General features: G+C 43.1%; 1 protein-coding gene across 5 annotated transcripts; it reads left to right on the plus strand.

Moving 5' to 3' along the window:
• The first annotated feature begins 1,186 nt into the window (after positions 1-1,186).
• On the plus strand, positions 1,187-25,687 carry LOC112266765. Of its 5 annotated transcripts, XR_006078797.1 has the most exons (8): positions 1,191-1,560; positions 14,005-14,306; positions 21,494-21,641; positions 21,742-21,897; positions 21,989-22,106; positions 22,328-22,458; positions 22,746-23,427; positions 24,077-25,687. XR_006078797.1 is itself a non-coding variant. In XM_024444544.2 (2 exons), the coding sequence occupies exon 2, from the start codon at positions 7,314-7,316 to the stop codon at positions 8,625-8,627; it is 1,314 nt and encodes a 437-aa protein (XP_024300312.1). In that variant the 5' UTR covers positions 1,220-1,560; positions 7,277-7,313; the 3' UTR covers positions 8,628-8,908. The 5 variants fall into 5 exon arrangements, 1 of the variants encoding a protein (XP_024300312.1); XR_002955990.2 differs by having other exon boundaries at positions 1,190-1,560; positions 22,746-25,687; XR_006078798.1 differs by lacking the exons at positions 22,746-23,427; positions 24,077-25,687 and having other exon boundaries at positions 1,187-1,560; positions 22,328-22,737.
• Positions 25,688-26,132: the final 445 nt, after the last annotated feature.

Here is a 26,132-nt window from a genome sequence, read left to right on the forward strand (position 1 = left end):
GGAGAACGTTCTGCTGCCTGCAACATCCTCTAGCATGACCGGTTTGGCGGTGGGTCAGTCATGGTGTGGGGTGGCATTTCTTTGGGGGGCCGCACAGCCCTCCATGTGCTCGCCAGAGGTAGACTGACTGCCATTAGGTACCAAGATGAGATCCTCAGACCCCTTGTGAGACCATATGCTGGTGTGGTTGGCCCTGGGTTCCTCCTAATGCAAGACAATGCTAGACCTTATGTGGCTGGAGTGTGTCAGCAGTTCCTGCAAGAGGAAGGCATTGATGCTATGGACTGGCCCGCCTGTTCCCCAGACCTGAATCCAAATGAGCACATCTGGGACATCATGTCTCGCTCCATCCACCAACGCCACGTTGCACCACAGACTGTCCAGGAGTTGGCGGATGCTTTAGTCCAGGTCTGGGAGGAGATCCCTCAGGAGACCATGCGCCACCTCATCAGGAGCATGCCCAGGCGTTGTAGGGAGGTCATACAGGCACGTGGAGGCCACACACACTACTGAGCCTCATTTGGACTTGTTTTAAGGACATTACATCAAAGTCGGATCAGCCTGTAGTGTGGTTTTCCACTTTAATTTTGAGTGTGACTCCAAATCCAGACCTCCATGGGTTGATAAATTTGAATTCCATTGATAATTTTTGTTTGATTTGTTGTCAGCACATTCAACTATGTAAAGTATAAAGTATTTAATAAGAATATTTCATTCATTCAGATCTAGGATGTGTTATTTTAGTGTTCCCTTTATTTTTGTGTGCAGTGTATATACACACACACACACACACATAGATTATAAGGAATAATGGACAGTTGAAATGAGACTGCTAAGTTACATGGTTGAAGAGATAATTATATTTTAAAGTTTCATATATTTATATTAATTGTGTAACTGCTTTGTGGGAAAACCAAAGGGTGTGCAATGTGTGTCCGTAACCTTTGAACAAAAAAAGTTGGCTTAAGGTGCCTAGGTCATGTGATCAAAGATTTATTAAAATTCTAAGTACAAAATGTAACAAATGAAGTAAGATAAATGACCATTAAACCATTTCTCAGCAAACCAAAGGGTGTGTGATATGTGTCTCTACCCTGTGAATAGGCTGCATCACATCCGTTCTTGATTGGGAGTCCCATAGGGTGGCGCACAATTGGCCCAGCATCGTCCGGGTTTGGCCGTCATTGTAAAATAAGAATTTGTTCTTAACTGGCTTGCCTTGTTAAATAAAGGTTAATCGAAAAAAAGATATAATAATATTCCAAAGTTGGTTTGAGGTGTCTAGGTCACATGGTCAAAGAGCTATTGAACTTTAAATTATTTATAAGTTCAACTTGCCTCTCTGTGTCAGGAATAATGGACCGTTGAAATGAGGTTGCTAAGTCACATTTTAAATTCGAATATTGTGATTATGCAGTTTGTTGATGATCCCTAACTAGTTACGTTGACTGCATCAGGCTGCCTTTAAGTTACCATGTAATTATGAAACGGGTTGGAATCGAAAAATAAGACCTGTGTAACGTCGTACACTTTTTACCGCCATAAAGAGCCTAATTTAAGGTATGTAGCACAAATCGTTCGTGAGCTATTGAAGTTTGAAGGTCTGAATGTCTGTCGAATCTCAAACTACCATGGTTCATTACTGTACCTTATCATTTGGTTAGCTAGGAAGACATGTGAATCGCTTTGCTAGCTAGTTAGCTATGCTGAACTTGAACGACTGTCTTATTTGCATGTCTTATTTGCATGTCTTATTTGTCAAATTGGCGAGCAGGCAAGTTCCCATTCAGATGTCATTCTCTATTAGTGCAATTTTGACGGCCAACTACAAGCTGTTCCCTCGTTTGATTTTTAGCTTATCTTGCTCTAGCGCAGTGATTCCCAAATGTTTTATAGTCCCGTACCACCTCAAACATTCAACCTCCAGCTGCGTACCCCCTCTAGCACCATGTCGTTTTTTTTTGTTGCCATCATCGTCAGCCTGCCACACACACACAATAGATACATTTATTAAACATAAGAATGAGTGTGAGTTTGTCACAACCCAGCTCGTGGGAAGTGACAAAGCTCTTATACGACCAGGGCACAAATAATAATAATCAATGATGTTGCTCTTAATTTAGCCATCTTACATATACAACTTTAACAACTTTAGTTGTTGAAAATTATGAATGACTCACCATAGGTTAATGAGAAGGGTGTGCTTGAAAGGATGCACATAACTCTGCAATGTTGGGTTGTATTGGAGAGAGTCTGTTATAAATAATTTTCCACACAGTCTGTGCCTGTATTTAGTTTTCATGCTAGTGAGGGCCAAGAATCCACTCTCACATAGGTATGTGGTTGCAAAGGGCCTCAGTGTCTTAACAGTGGATTTACCAAGGCAGGATTCTCTGTGTGCAGCCCAATCCAGAAATCTGTCAGTGGCTTCTGATTAAATTCAATTTTCACAGAACCGCTTGTTGCAATTTCGATGAGGCTCTCTTGTTAAGATATCGGTCAGTGGACTGGAGGCAGGGCATGAAAAGGATAACAAATCCAGTTGTTTGTGTCATCCTTTTCGGGAAAGTACCTGCGTAATTGCGCACCCAACTCACTCAGGTGCTTCGCTATATCACATTTGACATTGTCCGTAAGCTTCAGTTCATTTGCACACAAAAAAAATCATACAATGATGGAATGACCTGTGTGTTGTTTTTGTTAATGCAGACAGAGTAGAGCTCCAACTTCTTAATCATAGCCTCAATTTTGTCCCGCACATTGAATATAGTTGCGGGGGGTCCCTATAGTCCTAGATTCAGATCATTCAGGTAGGCCAGTCGTGTGAGAAACTAGTCATCATGCAAGTGATCAGACAAGTGCAAATGATGGTCAGTAAAGAAAACGTGTCAGTACTTTGCCCCTTGATAACCAGCGCATTTCTGTATGTTATAAAAGCGTTACATGGTCACTGCCCATATTATTGCATAGTGCAGAAAATACACAAGTTCAGGGGCTTTTCTTTAACAACTGTAGTGTAGTGTCCACAACGTCTTTCAAGCTGTCAGGCATTCCTTAGGCAGCAAGCGCCTCTCGGTGGATGCTGCAGTGTACCCAAGTAGTGTCGGGAGCAACTGCTTGCACGCGTGTTACCACTCCACTATGTCTCCGTGTCATGACTTTTGCCTCATCAGTGCGGATACCAAAACACCTTGACTGCCAAAGTCCATTTGATGTCACAAAGCTGTCCTGTACTTGAAAATATCCTCTCCTGTTGTCCTGGTTTGCAGAAGATGTCTTCCTTAATTGACCCCCCCTAAACATAAAGGACATATACCAGGAGCTGTGCCAGGCTCTGTTGACTCATCCAACTGTAACGCATAGAATTCACTGGCTTGTATGCAAAGCAGTAGTTGTTTCAAAACATCTCCTGCCATGTCACTGATGCGTTGTGAAACTGTGTTGTTTGAAGGCATTGTCTGTATAGTTTTGGGGGCCTTTTCCCCCAGCATTGTCCCAGCCATATCTGCGGCAGCAGGAAGAATGAAGTCCTCCACAATAGTATGGGCTTGTCCAAGCCACTCTGTAGCTCACCATATAAGACGCTTCTAGCTCCTTCTTATTAATGGTATCTGTTGCTTTTATATATGTCTTACTACTCGAAAGTTGTCTAAATTCTCGCTCAAAAACTCTCTTGGCTTATTTTTCAAATTGCCATGTTTTGTTTCTAAATGTCTTTGCAAGAGTGAAGGTTTCATAGGGTTGTGAGATACTTTTGTACATATTACACACTGTGGCTGAGGAAAGGCACTACTCCCAAAATATGTGAACCCCAAATCAATGTAGTTCTTATCATATTTACGCCTCTTCGATGGTCCAACGTCCCTGTCTGTTGTAAGGTCTTTTCCCAGGTAAGGGGGCAGTAGCTCTTCGGCTGCATCAGATCCAACTGTCAGTGTCCATGCTAGCTGGACTAACAACAAATGTAGAATTACTGATGCTAGCATTGGATGTGCTCGTGGAAGCAGAACAACTTGTGTCGTCGACAGATGCGGGTGTAGTACTGCTGGTAGTAGCAGTACTACCAATAGAGGTGGTATGTGTCTCTATGGATGCGGGCCTTACTTTTTTTAACCATTTATTCCTTTTGCTGAAATAATTGATGAGCAGCTGCTACGTTTGGCTTCATACAGACCATTAAGTGGAATTAAAATTTTATTAGTCACATGCGCCAAATACAACAGTACAGTGAAATGCTTACTTACGAGCCCCTAACCAACAATGCAGTTTTAAAAGATACAGATAGGAATAAGAAATTAAAGGAACAAGTTAATTAAAAAGCAGCAGTAAAATAACAATAGCGAGGCTATATACAGGGGGGTACCGGTAAAGGATCAATGTACGGTGGCACCGGTTAGTTGAGGTAATATGTACATGAAGGTAGAGTCATTAAAGTGATAATGCATAAATGATAACAGAGAGTAGCAGCAGTGTAAAAGGGGGGCAATGCAAATAGTCTGGGTAGCAATTAGGTGTTCAGGAGTCTTATGGCTTGGGGGTAGAAGCTGTTTAGAAGCCTCTTGGACCTAGACTTGGCGCTCCGGTACCTCTTGCCATGCGGTAGCAGAGAGAACAGTCTATGACTAGGGTGGCGGAGTCTTTGACACATTTTAGGGCCTGACACCGCCTGGTATAGAGGTCCTGGATGGCAGGGAGCTTGGCCCTAGTGATGTACTGGGCCGTTCGCACTACCCTCTGTAGTGCCTTGCGGTCAGAGGCAGAGCAGTTGCCATACCAGGCAGTGATGCAACCAGTCAGGAAGCTCTCGAAGGTGCAGCTGTATAACCTTTTGAGGATCTGAGGACACATGCCAAATATTTTCAGTCTACTGAGGGGGAATAGGTTTTGTCGTGCCCTCTTCATGACTGTCTTGGTGTTCTTGGACCATGTTTGTTTGTTTGTTTGTTTGTTGGTGATGTGGACACCAAGGAACTTGAAGCTCTCAACCTGCTCCACTGCAGCCCCTTTGATGAGAATGGGGGTGTGCTCGGTCCTCTTTCCAGTAGTCCACAATCATCTCCTTTTTCTTGATCACGTTGAGGGAGAGGTTGTTGTCCTGGCACCACATGGCCAGGTCTCTGACCTCCTCCCTAGAGGCTGTCTCGTCGTTGTCGGTGATCAGGCCTACGACTGTTGTGTCATCGGCAAACTTAATGATGGTGTTGGAGTCGTGCCTGGCCATGCACCCCTGAGGGTGCGTGTGGTGGATATGTTGTTACCTACACTTACCACCTGGAGGCAGCCTGTCAGGAAGTCCAGGGCTCAGTTGCAGAGGGAGGTGTTTAGTCCCAGGGTCCTTAGCTTATTGATGAGCTTTGAGGGCAATATGGTGTTGAATGCTGAGCTGTCGTCAATGAATAGCATTCTCACATAGGTGTTCCTTTTGTCCAGGTGGGAATGGGCAGTGTGGAGTGCAATAGAGATTGCATCATCTGTCGATCTGTTGTGGCTGTATGCAAATTGGAGTGGGTCTAGGGTTTCTGGGACAATGGTGTTGATGTGAGCCATGACCAGCCTTTCAAAACACTTCATGCCTGCAGACGTGAGTGCTACGGGTCGGTAGTCATTTAGGCAGGTTACCTTTGTGTTCTTGGACACAGGCACTATGGTGGTCTGCTTAAAACATGTTGGTATTACAGACTTGGACAGGGAGAGGTTGAAAATGTCAGTGAAGACACTTGCCAGTTGTGTAAAAAATGCTCACAGTACACGTCCTGGTAATCCGTCTGGCCATGCGGCCTTGTAAATGAATGTTGACCTGTTTAAAGGTCTTCCGGAACAGCTGGCGCTCTCGTGCATGTGTCAGTGCCATTTGCCTCTAAACAGTTCAGCTTGTCCGGTAGACTCGTGTCACTGGGCAGCTCTCAGCTGTGCAGCTGTGCTTCCCTTTGTAGTCTGTAATGGTTTGCAAGTCCTGCCACCTGCCATCTGAAGAGCGTCAGAACCGGTGTAGTACGATTCGATCTTAGTCCTGTATTGATGCTTTGCCTGTTTGATGGTTCGTCAGAGGGCATAGTGGGATGTCTTATAAGCTTGCGGGATAGAGTCCCGCTCCTTGAAAGCGGCAGCTCTAGCCTTTAGCTCAGTGCGGATGTTGCCTGTAATCCATGGCTTCTGGTTGGGGTATACGGTCACTGTGGGGACGACGTCATCAATGCACTTTTTGATGAAGCCAAAGACTGATGTGGTGTTCTGAATCCCGGAACATATTCCAGTCTGTGCTAGTAAAACAGTCCTGTAGTTTAGCATCTGCTTCGTCTGACCACTTTTTTATTGATCTCGTCACTGGTGCTTCCTGCTTTAATTTTTGCTCTGTGATGTCTGGTGAGGACCTGCCTTACAAGCCCCAGGTCCAGCCTCTCACGGACAGTCTGAGCACTGATTGTGTGTTCCTGGTGTAACTCGGCAGTTGTTGTTGCCTTGTTCGGTTGTACCGATCCTGTGCAGGTGTTGTTACACGTGGTTTGCCACTGCGAGGACGATCAGCTGTCCGTCCTGCCTCCCTGTAGCTCTGTCTTAGGCGTCTCAGTACAGACATGGCAATTTATTGACCTGGCCACATCTCCAGTCCTCATGCCTAAAGCACACTCACACAGATGAGCAGGGACCCTGGGCATCTTTCTTTTGGTGTTTTTCAGAGTCCATAGACAGGCCTCATTATAGTGTCCTAGGTTTTCATAACTGTGGCCTTCATTGTTCTTTTATTTTTTTAATTTTACCTTTATTTAACCTTTATTTAACCTTTTATTTAACTAGGCAAGTCCGTTAGGAACAATTTCTTATTTTCAATAACCCACTGTTCCTAGGCCGTCAACTTGCCTGTTCAGGGGCAGAACGACAGATTTGTACCTTGTCAGCTCGGGGGTTTGAACTTACAACCTTCCGGTTACTAGACCAACGCTCTAACCACTAGGCTACCCTGCCGCCCCAATGTTTATGGGTCATTGAAGAAGCATGGGAAATAGTGTTTAAACCCTTTACAATGAAGATCTGTGAAGTTAATTCGTAAAAATCCAAATATCGTTGAAAGACAGGGTCCTGAAAAAGGATGTTTCTTTTTTTGCCGAGTTATATATAATTCATTTCAACGTCAAAAATGGATGTACCAATCTCAGATTGGGTCTTTAAATATTTTTTTGTTTGCACACTGCTTTCTGACCCTTGACATCAAAATATTTATATTTGTGTTTATTGTACAGGAAAACTGAAAGATGGTTTTGCTATTTGTGTTCTGCAGCTTTCTTCAGAGAGACCCTCATCAGCCCCTCATAACCATGACAAAGAAGAATTTGATGAAGATATTTCTTGGTTTGACTCTGTTCACCATGGGATGTATCATTTTTATTACTCAGAAATGGTCTGTAGAGCAATTGTTTAGGAGGAAGGACTGGGAAATGGACACCTGCTTTGCAAATTTGAGCACTGACCCCTTCATCCCGATCCAAGGGTCCAAAACATTTGTGCTGAATGCTTTCTTTGAGCACCGGACCCATAACATGAGCCTTCGTCTCATCTCCATCGTGTGGCGACCAGAAAAGACCATCCATCACTGCTTACTATGCTGCCAAGACCGTCTGTTCACCTCTTTGGCCAAGCGTACTATCCACAATTCCCACTTCGGGTTCCCTTACGGCACGGGGGACTTCCTGTGTGACATCCCGGAGGACTGTGAGCCCACACACGCTGGCTTGGTGTCTGAGGACTTTGATCCTGAGCACGTCACCTTTGTTCCAATCTTGAACAGGGTACCAAGGGAGTCCAGCTTTCCTGTCAACTTCACTGTGTGCCTCTCTACCATGTTCGGGGGGTACAACAACGTGCTGCAGTTTGTGCAGGCCATGGAGATGTATCGCCTGCTGGGGGCCCAGAGGGTGGTGGTCTATAAGACCAACTGCAGCTGTGACATGGAGGAGGTACTGCATTACTATAAAGACAAAGTTGGTCTGGTGGAAGTAGTTCCCTGGCCAATTGACACCCACATCAAGGTGTCCTCCAGCTGGCTTGCCACCAAGTCGCCCGGTGACCTGCACTACTATGGCCAGATCCCTGCGCTCAACGACTGTCTGTACAGGAACATGTACCAGACTAAGTATCTCCTCCTCCATGACCCTGATGAGATCATCCTCCCCGTGGACAACAACACCTGGGGGGAGCTCCTGAGCACTCTGGAGATCAAATACGGCAACAAGGCCAACTTCTACTTTGAAAACAATGTTTTCCCAATCGAGAAGACTGACGAAAGCAGCAGATTCAACTTGTCAGAGTGGGCCACCATTCCTGGCATTAACTTCCTTCTGCATGTCCTGCGAGAACCCATTCTCAAATCCCACTACAAAACGGGGAAGCTGATCATCAACCCCAGGACTGTGTTTGAGATCTCAGTGCATGGCGTGAAGAGGCAGAACAGCCGGACAGTAGATGTGTCTTCCCATCTCGGCAGGCTATATCATATCCGCCGGCGGAAGAACGCCAAGCTGAAAAGCAGAGACTTTGTCAGGGATGAGGGACTGTTGAGGTTCGCCCCACAAATGATCAGAAAGGTAGCACACTCCCTCAGCAAAATGAACCTGCCCTCCCAGAAACAGTAAACGCTCTCGTCTAGTGTCTCTACATCTAATCATGGTTTCTTTTCAGTTCTTCATTTAGGTGTTTAAAGCTGATTCATTGCATGATATTTGATTGCTAAATAGCCCAAACCTCACTGTGCAACGTGAATGGCAGCAATTAGACTTTTCTTAAGATATCCCATTCACCATAGACCAAAGTACCGTCATTGGTTGTGCCTCTTATCAGGAAATAAATATAATGCTGTTGTGAGAAAAGGAAAATTGTCTAATCCAGTCATGAATCTGCACAATAAAGATTTACAGACGCCACCTTCGTCAGAGGTGCTGAATTATTTGATGTTGTTGAATGGAAAATGTTCAGACACCTGCTGTGACTTACCTTACTCAACATTTTTCAAGTGATGCTTAGTCTGACTTGATGATAAACTCGTATGTACTGCAAAAAATGAAATCCTAGGAAGTAAATAAATCTTGCATTAAGGCAATAAATCAACCCCCCAATAAGATATTGTAAGTCATTTTATCAAGCACTGTAATTGTGTTAGATTATTCAGCTTGTTTTAAGAAAATTGGTCTTGAGTTGTCTAATTTAGATATTAGATCTAATTCTAGGTACTTTATGTGAAACTAGCACAGCTAGGCAATCAACAAGTTATCATGTAATGCCATCAATTTTGATGATATTTAAATCAGGATTGTTTCTCTTGTTTTTTAAGAACCAGACCCAAGGAAATCCCTCACTTTTGCTTGCAGATATTGCATATTCTTCACCTCTGACATTGGTCCCAACTCCCGCTCATTGGAAAAAAATAGGGTATTGTGACCCGTCTAGCATTCTGACAACATTCAAACATTTGATTATGTTTTATCAAAAGACTTTCATACATTTCTGAAATTCAGCATTGAGAACCGTCATACACAAACAGTGCATTTGGAAAGTATTCAGACCCCTTCACTTTTTCCACATTTTATGTTACAGCCTTATTCTAAAATGGATTAAATCGTTTTCTTCCCCTTATCAATCAACACAGAATACCCCATAATGACAAAGCAAAAACAGTTTTTTTTTGTCTTGTTGGAAGGACAAACCTTCGCCCCAGTCTGGGGTCCTGAGCAGGTTTTCATGAAGGATCTCTTTGTACTTTGCTCAGTTAATCTTTCCCCCAATCCTGACTAGTCTCCCAGTTCCTGCTGCTGAAAAACATCCCCACAGCATGATGCTGCCAACATCATGCTTCACGTTGGGATGGTGCCAGGTTTCCTCCAGACGTGATGCTTGGCATTCAGGCCAAAAAGTTCAATCTTGGTTTCATCAGACCAGAGAATCTTGTTTCTCATGGTATGAGGGTCCTTCAGGTGGCTTTGGGCATACTCCCAAACGGGCTGTCATGTGCCTTTTACTGAGGAGTGGCTACCCTCTGGCCATTTTATCATAAAGCACTGATTGGTGGAGTGCTGCAGAGATGGTTGTCTTTCTGGAAGGTTCTCCCATGTCCCCAGAGGAACTCTGGAGCTCTGTCAAAGTGACCATTAGGTTCTTTGTGACCTCCCTTCTCCCCTAATTGCTCAGTTTGGCCGGGCGGACAGCTCTAGGAAGAGTCTTGGTAGTTCCAAACTTCTTCCATGTAAGAATGACGGAGGCCACTGTGTTCTTGGGGACCTTCAATGCTGCTGAAACAAGCCTGTCTCGGAGTGCTACGGACAATTCCTTCGACCTCGTGGCTTGGTTTTTGCTCTGACATGCACTGTCAACTGTGGGACCCTATATAGACAGAAGTGGGCCTTTCCAAATCATTTACCACAGGTGGACTCCAATCAAGTTGTGGAAACATCTCAAGGATGATAAATGGAAACAGGATGCACCTGAGCTCAATTTCGAGTCTCATAGCAAAGGGTCTGAATACTTATGTAATACTTCTGTTCTTTATTTGTAAAAAATATATATATTCTAAAAACCTGTTTTCACTTTGTCATAATAGGATATTGTATGTAAAAAATATATATAATTTTAGCCATTTTAGAAAGTCTGTAACGTAACAAAATGTGGAAAAAGTGAAGGGGTCTGAATACTTTCCGAATGCACCGTATTTTGACCATTGGAACCAATAATTTAATCTGAGATGGAACATGAATCAAATAATGTTGCTTTGATGTAATATTGTTTTCAGGGAAAAGCTTTTTCACATACTTCAAATACTGCTCAATAAGACATTTCAAATCTGATACAGTTTGAGTAATAACAGGATAATATGAACCATCTCAATCAATGTCAAAGTACATTCACATTGTCTACATTTGTTAAACCCCACCCCCTCTTTAAATCCCTACAGCTCATGTTGGGCTACAGTGTCTCAGCGGAGAGAAACCAATGCACAATATATTTCTCTCTCCCCATTGGAAGTTTGAATTTGAACTCCATTGTACCAGGTCCTCTTGATGTCTTTCAATATCGCATCAACCCCACACTGAGAAAGGTCACGTGATGTTGCTATAGCAACAAGTTGGATAGCAGACAGCTTGGATCTTTATTTATGGTTGATATTTCCCAACATAATAAACCATGAGTAATTTGTTCTTTGGGGCATGGGAGCCTAAAGGATTACACAGCTAAATTTAGTCTGTGTATATAAAATCTGTAAAGCAGTGGGTTTTATGAAAACAATGGATGTGATCTTATAAGGTCCCCTTATGTGATCTTATAAGAGTCCATATGTGCATTTCTGCGGTCCATCTTCAATCTTGGCTAGTATTTTCGGGTGACACTAACTGTGCCAACCTTTTCACTAAAGATATGTAATGAAAGGATATGTCTTTGATGGTAAGGCCACTACCTTTCACCCTGCATGTCTTTTGCCCAGTCTTAGCTTCTCCTTTGATATCAGGGATCTCTTACTGGGTCTAGAACATTTCATAAAGAGTAAAGCTATATGGCAAGTTGCTCATCAGGATCATGAGGTAGGATTTCAGTTTACACTAGCTAGTACATGTAATATTGGTGTAAATGTTTGCAGCTCTTAATTTGATATTTTTCAAATTGCGAACAAAGTAGAAATGGGCATTTATTGCCTAGAAAGCAATGTCTATCTGATGCATGTGTTTACAGGAACAAGATTCAGATCAGCTAAATTTGAGACCTTGTGCACAAGGCAGGCACCTCCAGTACCAGATCCTGTGACCCCAGCACTCTCCGGTCCAATAATCCCAGCACCTACAGAACTAATGGCAGTGACCCCAGTAGTCCCTGATCCAGTAACTCAAATACCTTCACCAGAGCAAATGGCTGGAACCCGAGTGTCTCCAAGCCCAGGTTCTGTTTTGCATCCAGGCTCAGTGATCAGGAAAGGAGTCCCTCCAAAATCATGAAGGACATACAGTGGGGCAAAAAAGTATTTAGTCAGCCACCAATTGTGCAAGTTCTCCCACTTAAAAAGATGAGAGAGGCCTGTAATTTTCATCATAGGTACACTTCAACTATGACAGACAAAATGAGAGGAAAAAAAATCCAGAAAATCACATTGTAGGATTCTTTTATTAATTTATTTGCAAATTATGGTGGAAAATAAGTATTTGGTCACCTACAAACAAGCAAGATTTCTGGCTCTCACAGACCTGTAACTTCTTATTTAAGAGGCTCCTCTGTCCTCCACTCATTACCTGTATTAATGGCACCTGTTTGAACTTGTTATCAGTATAAAAGACACCTGTCCACAACCTCAAACAGTCACACTCCAAACTCCACTATGGCCAAGACCAAAGAGCTGTCAAAGGACACCAGAAACAAAATTGTAGACCTGCACCAGGCTGGGAAGACTGAATCTGCAATCGGTAAGCAGCTTGGTTTGAAGAAATCAACTGTGGGAGCAATTATTAGGAAATGGAAGACATACAAGACCACTGATAATCTCCCTCGATCTGGGGCTCCACGCAAGATCTCACCCCGGGGGGTCAAAATTATCAAAAGAATGGTGAGCAAAAATCCCAGAACCACACAAGGGGACCTAGTGAATGACCTGTAGAGAGCTGGGACCAAAGTAACAAAGCCTACCATCACTAACACACTACGCCGCCAGGGACTCAAGTCCTGCAGTGCCAGACGTGTCCCCCTGCTTAAGCCAGTACATGTCCAGGCCTGTCTTGCATCCAAAGAACACCATACCTACTGTAAAGCATGGGGGTGGAAACATCATGCTTTGGGGCTGTTTTTCTGCAAAGGGACCAGGAAGACTGATCCGTGTAAAGGAAAGAATGAATGGGGCCATGTATCGTGAGATTTTGAGTAAAAACCTTCCATCAGCAAGGGCATTGAAGATGAAACGTGGCTGGGTCTTTCAGCATGACAATGATCCCAAACACACCGCCCGGGCAACGAAGGAGTGGCTTCGTAAGAAGCATTTCAAGGTCCTGGAGTGGCCTAGCCAGTCTCCAGATCTCAACCCCATAGAAAATCTTTGGAGGGAGTTGAAAGTCCGTGTTGCCCAGCAACAGCCCCAAAACATCACTGCTCTAGAGGAGATGGAGGAATGGGCCAAAATACCAGCGACAGTGTGTGGAAACATTGTGAAGACTTACAGAAAACGTTTGACCTCTGTCATTGCCAACAAAGGGTATATAACAAAGTATTGAGAAACTGTTTTATTATTGACCAAATACTTATTTTCCACCATAATTTGCAAATAAATTCATTGAAAATCCTACAATGTGATTTTCTGGATTTTTTTTCTCATTTTGTCTGTCATAGTTGAAGTGTACCTATGATGAAAATTACAGGCCTCTCTCATCTTTTTAAGTGGGAGAACTTGCAGAATTGGTGGCTGACTAAATACTTTTTTGCCCCACTGTAATATGTCATCTTCACAGAAAGCGAGTTAGAACAAGCCAGAATATATTATTTTAAAAAGCAGCTCGTTGGGCAAGAGCAAGATTACACACTCTCAAAAGGACTTCGCTGTCGACTACTCCATAACATGATGACCAACAAGAGATCCATAATGTGAGCCACAATGGAGGACTTAAAGTATCCATTGAAGCGTGAAGTAAATTATATGGCCAAACGACTGGTAGAATATTACCATATGCTGCGGGACAATTCGGTGCATTATAAATATGAATGGGTGAGTGATCATCTTGTTCACTTCCTTTTAGTCTAACCATTGTGGCTTTTGCTATTCAGTAATTAACAGCGGTAATCTCTGCATTGTTGTGTCATGTGCATTTAAAGGGATACTTTGGAATTTTGGCAATGAGGCCCTTTATCTACTTCCCCGGAGTTAGATTAACTATTGGATACGATTATATTATCCACAAGTTCATTTGACTCTGGGGAAGTAGATTAAGGGCCTCATTGCTAAAATCCCAAAGTATCCCTTTAAAGGGAGACATTACATATGTGTCCTAACAGGAAACTGTCTCCAGACTACTGATGAAGAGATTACAGAATGTGCGGACCCCTCAAAAGACCAAGGGCAGAAAGCCCAAGGATGCTACACTTGGAAAGAAGATCAAGGGCCATACACCTGAATGGGAGAAGAGAAGAGAAGGCAAGGCGCCTTGAGTTTGGATCTGGACCGATCGACAGCATCCGTGATGCATTAACTGATGACTATCACTGCAGTTCTAGTGGCTCCACTGTGTTTCTTGACAAGTCCCAATTTAGATCCAGCACCCCAGAGAGTGAAGAGCAGGTTGATGGTAATGAAGCATGTAAGTAGGCTTTATACTCTGTTTACAAACAACACATTTAAATCTTGTCAACTCAAACATTATTTTACACTGTCACTGTTTTGGCATATGCCCTTATCGGGCTGTTGCACTGTACACTAATTTAAAAATAGTTCAAACTCGCATTTTCTGGCGGAAGGCTAAATCTGATTGCTGTGCTCTCAGCACCAGGGTTTAGGGCTTATTTCCAAACTAGTTCCTAGACCCTACCACTTCAATTCAACCAAATGTATTTCCAAAGCCCTTTTTTACATCAGTCAATGTCACAAGGTGCTATACAGAAACCCAGCCTAAAACACCAAACAGCAAGCAATGCTGATGTAGAAGCACGGTGGCTAGGAAAAACTGTCTAGGAAGGTAGGATCCTAGGAAGAAACCTAGAGAGGAACCAGGCTCTGAGGGGTGGCCAGTCCTCTTCTGGCTGTGCCGGGTGGAGATGGTACATAGCCATTAAGGCCAGATTATTCTTCAAGATGTTCAGTGCATAGATAATTCACACAGGACGGGATAAAACAGGAGAATTACACCAGATTTAACAGACTGGCCCTAGCCCCTTGCACATAGACTATTGCAGCATAGATACTGGAGGCTGAGACTTGGGGGGTGGGGGGGGGCACTGTTGCCCCGTCCAACGATACCCCCGGACAGGGCCAACCAAGATGGATATAATCCCACACACTTTGCCAAAGCACAGCCCCCACACCACTAGAGGGATATCAACGGACCACCAACTTACTACCCTGAGACAAGGCTGAGTATAGCCCACGAAGATCTCCTCCACCGCACGAGCCGGAGGGGACTCAAAACCGGACAGGAAGATCAAGTCTGTGACTCAACCCACTCAAGTGAACTACCCCTCCTAGGGACGGCATGGAAGAGCACTAGTAAGCCAGTGACTCAGACCCGTAATAGGGTCAGAGGCAGAGAATCCCAATGGAGAGAGGGCCAGGTAGAGACGGCAAGGGCGGTTCGTCGTGCCAGTTCTTTGCCGTTGAACTTTGCACCCCTGGGTAATACTATACTCAATCATAGGACCTTACTGAAGAGATGAGTCTTCAGTAAAGGCTTAAAGGTCGAAACCGAGGGACAATACGGAGGCTTGCGTCTTGTGACCGTAGCGTATGTGTAGGTATTGTGGCAAAGAAGGGGGTCGAGTGATAAATGGCAGATATGTGAGAGCAGAACTAATAAACGGGCTCTGCCCGATCACTAAAATGGCCACCCCTGTCAGAACTACAGATCACAAAATGGCCGACCGCCAAAACTACAAGTCCCAGAAGCAAGGGGAACCCTCAGAAGGTGGAGCCGACCCACAGATAAAGGGTCAAGAAAAACCAGGAAGAGGGTGAGAGAGTGCTGGAAGAATCTATGAACAATAGAGAAAGAGACAATAGAGATTGGCTGGATTTACCGTGTATGAGCTGGATTGTTTTGGACTACCTGTTGGCGTTTGGACCTGGACCTACCGAGAACCCGATTCGTGTACCGAACCCTGCTATCCTTGACCTCGCCTACGGCCTGGGTGGACCAGGACGGAGAAACAAACAAACAAAGAACTCTCATTCTTGGGTGATTTGGTGGCAGTTTACCATTTAGTTTGTGACAAACGCTCCTAACCTTGAAGAGGTTTGCCACAGTATGTACAGCAGGACCAAATCGGAGAGATAGTTAGGAGCAAGCCAATGTAATGTTTGTAGGTTAGCAGTAAAACCTAAAAATCAGCCCTAGCCTTAACAAGAAGCCAGTGTAGAGAGGCTAGCACTGGAGTAATATGATCAATTTCTAGTCAAGATTCTAGCAGCAGTGTTTGGCACTAATTGAAGTTTATTTAGTGCTTTATCCGGGTAGAGCATTGCAGTAGTCTAATCTAGAAGTGACAAAAGCATGGATTAGTTTTTCTGTATCATTTTAGGACAAAAAGTTTCCGATTTGTTTTAGTCAGAAGAGAGATCAGGGTCCAGAGTAACGCCGAGGTCCTTCAGTTTTATTTGAGATGACTGTACAACCATCAAAATTAATTGTAAGATCCAACAGCATATCTCTTTGTTTCTTGGGAACTACAGTAGAACTAGCATCTCTGTTTTGTCAGAGTTTAAAAGTAAAACCATTTGCCGCCATCCACTTCCCTATGTCTGAAACACAGGCTTCCAAGGTAGTTGGAAGACTTCCAGTTTGGTAGAGCGCCATATCCATCCCAATTTTCTGGAAGCTTGCTCTGGTATTTTCTGTGTACCAGGGACCAAATGTCTTGTGACAACTGTCGCTAGGGTAATATTCAAGGTTAAATTGACATCCTCAGTTAGGTGGTTAACTGATTTTTGTACTCCGACGTCCTTGGGTAGGTGGAGGGAGTCTGGAAGGGCATCTAGGAATCTTTGGGTTGTCCAAGAATTTATAGCACAGTTTTTGATGATCCTTGGTTGAGGTTTGAGCAGATTATTTGTTGTGGTTGCAAACGTTATAAGATGGCGGTTTGATAGTCTAGGATTGAGGAAAAACATTTAACTCCACAATATTTATTCCACGGGACAAAACTAGATCAAGGGTGTGGCAATGAGTTGGTCCGGAGACATTTTTTTAACCTTTTTATTTAACTAGGCAAGTCAGTTAAGAACAAATTTGAACTTGCAACCTTTCGGGTACTAGTCCAACGCTCTAACCACTAGGCTACCCTTGGACAAAACACACTGAGTCAATGATGGAGTGGGTCTGTGGACTGTTCTATGGGAATATTAAAGTCATAAAAAATGTCAATATTATCTGCCATGACTACAAGGTCCGATAAGAATTCAGGGAACTCGGTGAGGAGCACTGTATACGGCCCAGGAGGCCTGAAAACAGTAGCTATAAAAGTGATTGAGTTGGCTGCATAGATTTCATGACTAGAAGCTAAAAAGACAAAAACGCGGTAATAAAAAAGAAATTGCTGTCGGAAATGTTAGCAACACCTCTGCCCTTTGCGGGATGCGCAGGGATATGGACATTAGTGTAACCATGGGGAGAAGCCTCATTTAACAAGGTAAATTCATCAGGCTTGAGCCATGTTTCAGTCAGGCCAATCACATCAAGATTATGGTCAGTGATTAGTTCATTGACTATGACTGCCTTGGGAAGTGAGGGATCTAACATTAAGTAGCCCTATTTTGAGATGTGAGATCACAACCTCTTTCAATAATGACAGGACTGGAGGAGATCTTTATTCCAATGAGAATGCTAAAGCGAATACCGCCATGTTTTGCTCAAGCTAGATCGAGGCACAGACACGGTCTCAATGGGGATAGCTGAGCTGACTACACTGACTGTGCTAGTGGCAGACTCCACTAAGCTGCACCCTATCTCATTGTGGAGCTAGAGGAGTGAGAGCACCCCTCCAGCTAGGATGGAGTCCGTCACTCCTCAGCAGGCCAGGCTTTTTCCTGTTTGTGGGTGAGTTCAAGAAAGAGGGCCAATTATCTCCAAATTCTGTCTTTTTGGAGTGGCAGAAAACCATTTTCAACCAGCAATTGAGTTGAGACTCGGCTTTTGAGCTCTTCACTGGGAGGGGCCAGAGATAATTACTCGATGCCGACACATTGTTCAATTTGATTTACACATTGAAGCTATATTGCGCTTGTTGACCTCTGACTGTTTCATTCTAACATCGTTGGTGCCGACATGGATAACAATATCCCTATACTCTCTACACTCTACAGTTTTAGCCTTAGCCAGCACCGTCTTCAGATTAGCCTTTACGTCAGTAGCCCTGCCCCCTGGTAAACAGTGTATGATCGCTGGATGATTCGTTTTAAGTCTAATACTGCGGGTAATGGAGTTGCCAATGACTAGGGTTTTCAATTTGTCAGAGCTAATGGTGGGAGGATTTGGCGGCTCAGACCCCGTAACGGGTGGAGGAGAGACGTGAGAATGCTCAGCCTCTGACTCCGACTCGTTGTTTAATGGGGAGAACCGGTTGAAAGTTTCTGTTGGCAGAATGAGCGACACCAGTTGAGCATTCCAACAGCATTTCCTTCCAGAAGCCATGAGAAAATGTACTACTATCTGTACTTATTGGTGGCACAGACACTGTTTCATCCTTTCATACACTTAAATAAAATTTCCTACACCCTTGCCTAACGATTGCGTCTGAAGGTGGGCTTGGAGCACGGTTATTGTCACCATAAGGCAACAGTTCTCCTGTATATTATGAATACAGCAACTGCAATTAGATGGCATAATGTTAATGTTACTACTTAGCTTCGGCTGGTGGAGGTCCTGTAGAACCATGTCCAGATAAAGCATCCGAGGTGAAAAAGTTGAATGAAAAAAGTTGTACGAGGGCGAAAAATAAAAATATAAAACTGTTATTAAACATTTTGAAAGTAAAAACCTTAAAGTTGGCATGGAGCAAAGTAACGTTAGCGTTTTACAGCACATTGGTTGACTGTCATTCATATTCCATTCACCCAGTTAAATGTAACAACGATAGGTTTAGGCTACAACATGATACTAACATTTTCCCTATACCCATCATAAAGTTGCTTCAACCTAGCCTATGAATGAACGTTTACAACGTGCACACAGGTTGAGAGACAAATTTGATGTGATAGACAGTGACACATGGACAGACAGTGACATTCATTACCGCCTTGCACACTCTTGCCTGCATCTAGCTGATAATGTTAGTCCAACAGTTGCAAACAAGAGTTTCTATACCTGGACAAATTCAGGTATGTTTATCCCCGTTTTCTTCAGTTTGCTTCTGTTTAAGAAACGTATTTCAACAGAATGGGCAGATTGAATACACCACTGATCATACGTAAACACAGTTCAGTTTCATAGCTGCCACGATGTATTCCTTCTCACATCTACGTTATGCACTCTCCTACTTTCACCGCTTCCCTTCGCTTGTGGACTTCATACATCAGCTGTATGTGACAAGGCGAAAAATCCTTTCCAAGTTACACACAGCCTACATCATTATCACCATATTAGCAAAATTAACATCATAATCAGCATAGCTAATAAAACTAACACGTTCGTAAACCCGCTAAATCATGCGGTAACTTTAGTGTCCATCAGCAAGCAGTTGCACCCGTGGCAATACATTTGTAAAACCAAAAGCTCACCTTTTACTTGGAAGAGTTCCAGTGTTGTGTTGGATAGTCATTACCAGCTAGCCAACATAGCTAGCTGGCTGTTTGAGCAGGGTCTTTCAGTAGGCTAAACTAGCTAGCTGCATTTGCTAGCTAAGTAGGTGAAACTGAAAGCAAAAAGAAATGACACTCTCGCGCTCTCTTTCTTCTTTATTTAGGAAGAAATTAATTTGTTCAACTATTTTCTTTCTCTTGAGTCAACTACTCACCACATTGTATACACTGCAGTGCTAGCTAGCTGTAGCTGTATGCTTTCAGTACTAGATTAATTCTCTGATCCTTTGATTGGATGAACAACATGTCAATTCATGCTGCAAGAGCTCTGATATGTTGGAGGACGTCCTCCGGAAGTTGTTGTAATTACTGTGTAAGTCTATGGAAGTGGGTGAGAACCATGAGCCTCCTAGGTTTTGTATTGAAGTAAATTGTTGAGTGGCAGCTCTCAGGGAACTGTGGGGGGATCTTGGAGGGTTGGTGGCCCGGCAGTTGGGAGCTTGTGCCCGGTGGCCGATAGGTGGCTGGTTCGGGTCCCTGTTTTGACCTGTTGGGAGACCTGTCAACGTGCCCTTGGACAGGATGATTATCCTGGTTGCTTCTATTGGTCACTCTGGATGGGAGTCTGTTAGATGACTGAATGTAATGTAAATGTTGTGGCTTCACTGCAAATAGATGTTATGTTTGAATAAGTCCTAAATATAAAATTTAAAAAACTAAAAGCATTGTATTTGGGACAGACCCCCAAAACCAATTCTTCCTTTGGCCGCCTCCTTCCAGTTCTCTGCTGCCAATGACTGGAACGAACTACAAAAATCTCTGAAACTGGAAACACTTATCTCCCTCACTAGCTTTAAGCACCAGCTGTCAGAGCAGCTCACAGATTACTGAACCTGTACATAGCCCATCTATAATTTAGCCCAAACAACTACCTCTTCCCCTACTGTATTTATTTATTTTGCACCCCATTATTTTTATTTCTACTTTGCACATTCTTCCACTGCAAATCTACCATTCCAGTGTTTACTTGCTATATTGTATTTACCTCGCCACCTTGGCCTTTTGTTTGCCTTTACCTCCCTTATCTCACCTCATTTGCTCACATCGTATATAAACTTATTTTTCTACTGTATTATTGACTGTATGTTTGTTTTACTCCATGTGTAACTCTGTGTTGTTGTATGTGTCGAACTACTTTGCTTTATCTTGACCAGGTCGCAATTGTAAATGAGAATTTGTTCTCAACTTGCCTCCATGGTGAAATAAATAAAAAATAAAAAAAAATCATTCACTAAACCTCAACTAAGTCTTGTAATGAATGTGGAAATTGAGCAAGTTGAGGAGACTAAACTGCAGGAGTAACCCTGGATTGGAAACTTATGGTCAAAACATATTGATTCAACAGTAGCTAAGACAGGGAGAGGTCTGTCCATAATAAAGTGCTGCTCTGCCTCCTTGACAACAATATCAACAAGGCAGATCCTACAGGCCCTAGTTTTGTAGCACCTGGACTTCTGCCCAGTCATGTGGTCAGCTGCCACAAAGAGGGACTTGGGAAAATTACAACTGGCCCAGAACAGGGTGGCACGGATGGCCCTTAAATGTACATTAATAATATGCATGTCAATATCTCATGGCTCAAAGTAAAGCAGAGATTGACTTCATTACTACTTGTTTTTGTAAGAAGTGTTGACATGTTAAATGCACCAAGCTGTTTAAACTACTAGCACACAGCTCGGACACCTATGCATACCCCACAAGACATGCCACCAGAGGTCTCTTCACCGTTCCAAGTCCAGAACAGACTACACGCAAGGAATAAAATCAGATTTTAAAAAACAGAATAAAATATTCTGCTGTTACCAGATGGAAAAGACTGCTCCCTGACTTCTGTGGCCCATGCCCTGGGAAAGGCTTGTGTTCAGGGACACCGTGTTAAGCAAGGCTGCATTCAACATGTGTTCCTCCTGCAGTGATGATTGTCTACCGCAACACTTTTCCGTTCATCAGCAGAGTTTCATCATTGTGCGTCTCTTTCTGCAGGGTTAGTGTTTGAGGTGCTGGCCGCTCGCTTCTCCTCCTGCACATGCTCAGACATGGTCTGGCAGAGGGTGCGCTGGAAGCTGCTGGAGACCGTCCCAGCGTGCTGGCTGGAGTGTGTTCTCACTGGGCTGGTGTGGACTGTCAACAGGTAAGGGAAGGGGAGATAGCTAGAGGTTATAAAAAGGTGTCAAGCTTTGTCTTTGTCCCATGTCTTTTTCTCGTAATGCAAGTGTTCTTTTTCCTCTAAGCCTGACAGAGGTCCAGGATCATGGGGAACCTGGTGTTGAAGGACAGAAAGTCCACTTAAAAAGCTGCTGTTATAGCTAGTCTTCAACTTCACTCTTGTTTTGAGGATTCTTCTGGGCTACCCGACTCAGGACAGGGAGAGGCCACTACTTATACAGGTGAGTGTACAACAGTCTTTTGTGTTGTGGTGATATGTGTGTATTTTCTTGACAATGTTGATTGTGTGTGCGTGTGACTGAGTGTGTCCAGGTGCTGCGGTTGCTGTGCCAGGCCTGAGCCAACCCCCTCTGGAGCAGCAGCTCTATGTGAGCCGGGCTCTGCTGCTGTGTGTGACTGAGTGATGCAGAGCTACAGTAGCTACGCTCAGGTAACACCCCTAATATTACGGCACAGTATTGTCACACGATCAGAGCTGTTCATACTACTTTCTGACCTGTCCGCCTCTTGAGTTATATATTCATTTTTCCTAGGAAAACGACGATAAACATTTTGTTATGGGAAGTGTCTATGTTGTCCCACCTTGTTGAAGTCTGTTTTCTTCTGTTTTGTGCCTAATGATCACAACCCTAATGTATTTTCCCATGTCAGAGTTACTGCAGGTCATGCTGGGAGGGATACAGAGCCACCTGGATAGCAGCGTAGTGCATGTGAGGGGCATGGTGGTTGGGGAGTGTCTCCGCTCCTGCATGGACATCAACAGAGCCAAGCTCAAACTCGAGGTATACTACAGTATGGCACCTTACCCAAGGTTTTTAGTGCATCTCAATAGTCTGAAGTGGCTTATATTCTGTTCTCTGCTCATACTGCTCTGAATGAACTGGACGGGTGAAGACAAATACCATAATGCTTTCACCTATCTGCTGTTCAGATCAGTGCAAATGAAAGGAGATAGAGGAAGCCACTGTAGACTATTGAAGTGCACCCCTACAATAAGCTTTGCCTGCCTTATTATGATTCATGTTTAGGACACAGGGAAGGGTGTGTGTTCAGTGTTTCTTTCCCTCAGGATGAGGAGACCAAGGAGCTGCTCTCACTGATGACTCCACTTTCTGATGAAGAAACGGAGCCGCTTGATGACAGATTGGCTCGTCCTCGAGGTCAAAGGGCAGACCATCCCAGGCTGCTTCAGTGGCCCAGAAATCAGGAGCTGACCCAGACTCTTGTTATACACTACATGTATTAACATAATAATGTCTGTGAGACTGAAGTTGTATATTTAATTCAAATCATTACAGCTTAATGAATCTTCCCATGGGCAGTTAAGAAGGCATGGTATAGAGCTCGCCAACTTGTAGTCCTAAAAAACATAAATGCTTCAAAAATCACATTTAGATTAACTAATGAAGATTATCTCATTGAGGAGAACATATACGATCTCCTAAGCCTGTGTTTACCACAGACCTTATTTTCGGTGTTTATCCAAAAACCCTACAAAAACGCCATTAATTTCCCCATAACCTTGTCCAATGAACCATGGTGGAGTTAGTGCCTACAAAAAAACGCAATTTCTATTTCTCTCTACAGTACTGTTGTATTAACTAGGCTCTATGTCCCTGTCCTGTGTTTGTATGAACCAGTGATGATTCGCTCACCCCCTACTGACCAGGAGATGAGACAAGCCGCCCTGCCTTGCTACCTCCGAGACAGTCTTGGAGAGTAAGATACAGTAAAAACAGTACATTCGGAAGGTATTCAGACCCCTTCCCCATTTTGTTGTAGCCTTATTCTAAAATGGATTAAATGAAACATTGGACTCTGCAAGGTGTTGAAAGTGTTCCACAGGGATGCTGGCCCATGTTGACTCCAATGCTTCCCACAGTTGTCAAGTTGTTTGGCTGGCCTTTGGGTGATGGATCTTTCTTGATACACACAGGAAACCGTTGAGTGCAGGGTACTTGAATTAAAATGAGCGGAACAGAACATGATCAAATATGTTATTTCCTTACGTGTTTTCCTTTCACCACAATAGCACTCAGCCAGGCAGGTACAAAATTGATTGATTAAGCGCCGCCAAACATCACATCGATAGCTAAAAGGCCGGGCAAATGTAGATGTATTCCTGCCTGGCAGGATACTGATGTTAATGAATGGGTTTTGCCAGACAACCAGGGATGTAGTGGAGCGTGAACGCCATTTACGCACATTTTTACTTGTGAAATAGCGTTTACTTTTATACATTTATTTTTGTATTATTGTTTACCCACTTATTATTACGTTCCCAGCATTGATCAACGCTCAGAAGGATTGTTGATCAGAGTTCTAACCTCAGCAGGAGCAGTTGACTGACATTAAGATGGCTAATACAATTTCTCTTAACCAAATACATTTTATTTACAGAGGGTAGTGAGGCTGCAATGAAGGAGGCAAAGGAAGATCCAAAGAGAGGAAGCGTTGAAGCAAGCAGGGACTGAGGACAGTATTACAGTTGTACCCAAACTTGGGGCCCCCCAAATTTTTAAATAGGGTCCCCTGAGAGTTCTTAATCTTATTAAACACATTAATAACTTGTATCTCTTCAAATGGGTATAGAATGCAACATTTTAGAGTCAACTAAATGAAGGGCATTTTACAGTCAGAATTCGTCATTGTGTTGGGACAGCTTGTGGGACCCAACATGACTTATAAAGACAATTTAAATATTATCATGTACACTGAACAAAAATATAAATGCAACATGCAAAGATTTCAAAGATTATACTGGGTTAGTTCATATGAGAATCAGTCAACATCATCAGTACTGACTTACCACTCTTGTGTAGTAAAAATAAGTAGTGAAATGTATTATTGAGTAGAACTTGTAAGGTAGTGATGAATAGTACTTTTTTTTTCATGTGGTTGATATACTGCAATCTGGTGGTGACGAAAAACATTTGCATAATAGGAAGTATTACAAATTGATGATCCTTGAAAATAAATATTAGTGCTTAAGACTGCAGCATTGCAGTTCTTGACACAAACCAGTGCGCCTGGCACCTACTACCATACCCCTTTCAAAGGCACTTTAATATTTTGCCTTGGCCATTCACCCTCTGAATGGCACACATACACAATCCATGTCTCAAGGATATAACATCAATAAGGGATCATAGCGTTCACCTGGTCAGTCTGTCGTGGTGTCCACAACGTTTTGTACACTGTGTACATACCATGCACAGTTTTGACAATGTGGATGATACATACTGAATTTATACTGTTTTTCATACTAAGATGTGTTGCTTTTTCACATATTTGTTCATTGGTTTTGCAGGCGTTGGTTGATGGGTCAGTTGGTTTTTGAATATGTTGATGCCATTTTTTTTTTTTTTATACCTTTTATTTTACTAGGCAAGTCAGTTAAGAACAAATTCTTATTTTCATTGACTAAGAATAGGATGCAATGTCCACCCCAAAATATAAGCTTGTTTTACTCCATTGTTTGTAAACCATATAATTGTACAAATAAATTGTTGGTTGCGTAAATAATGACTAAATGTTACATGAAATGTAATTAAGAAATATTTAAACTGAATGAAAACCCCTATGTTTAATATGTATTGGCAATAATTCACTTAATGGTGAGGCATAGAATAATGTCTTTTCTCACACTGGATGTGAGCAGGTGATTTGAGTCATGCTTCTTTAGTAGTGGAATAAAGACAATTAGCACTTGAATGTTCTTAATACTGTGTACTTCCTGAATTGATGTGTGATTATTAATACAATTGTTCATTGACTAATTTGATACTGTGATACTGTTTCCATTTGAATGAAACTACATTAGTTTTTTCAGGTCGTTTCAATGACTTGAACAAACTTTCAACCGAAAGTAGGATATTAGGAAGATGTTCTTGATGTTTTGTACACAATGTATACTGTCCAAAATGTATCCTTGCCATAAGTGTCCCCATGGCATACTACAAACAGTGCCTTCCGGAAAATATTCAGACTCCTTGACTTTTTCCACATTTTGTTACGTTACAGCCTTATTCTGAAATTAAATAGTCCCCCCCCTCAAACTACACACAGTACCCCATAATGACAAAGCAAAAGCAGGTTTAGAATTTTTGCAAATGTATTACAAATAACAAAAACTATCACATTTACATAAGTATTCAGTACTTTGTTGAAGGGCCTTTGGCAGCGATTACAGCATCAAGTCTTGGGTATGACGTTACAAGCACCTCCTGCATTGTCTTGGCTGTGTGCTTAGGGTTGTTGTCCCATTGGAAGGTGAACCTTCACCCCAGCCGGAGGTCCTGAGCGCTCTGGAGCAGGTCTTCACCAAGGATCTCTGTACTTTGCACCGTTCATCTTTACCTCGATCCTGACTAGTCTCCCAGTTCACGCCACTGAAAAACATCCCCACAGCATGATTTTGGCCAGGTAATGAGCGGTGCCTGGTTTCCTCCAGATG

This window comes from Oncorhynchus tshawytscha, linkage group LG14, assembly GCF_018296145.1.
Source record: "Oncorhynchus tshawytscha isolate Ot180627B linkage group LG14, Otsh_v2.0, whole genome shotgun sequence".
In the NCBI taxonomy this organism is placed as follows: domain Eukaryota; kingdom Metazoa; phylum Chordata; class Actinopteri; order Salmoniformes; family Salmonidae; genus Oncorhynchus; species Oncorhynchus tshawytscha.

What these genes read in the sequence shown, in the direction of transcription:
- LOC112266765 (XM_024444544.2), top strand. Translation starts at nt 7,314, where the DNA reads ATGACAAAGAAGAATTTGATGAAGATATTTCTTGGTTTGACTCTGTTC.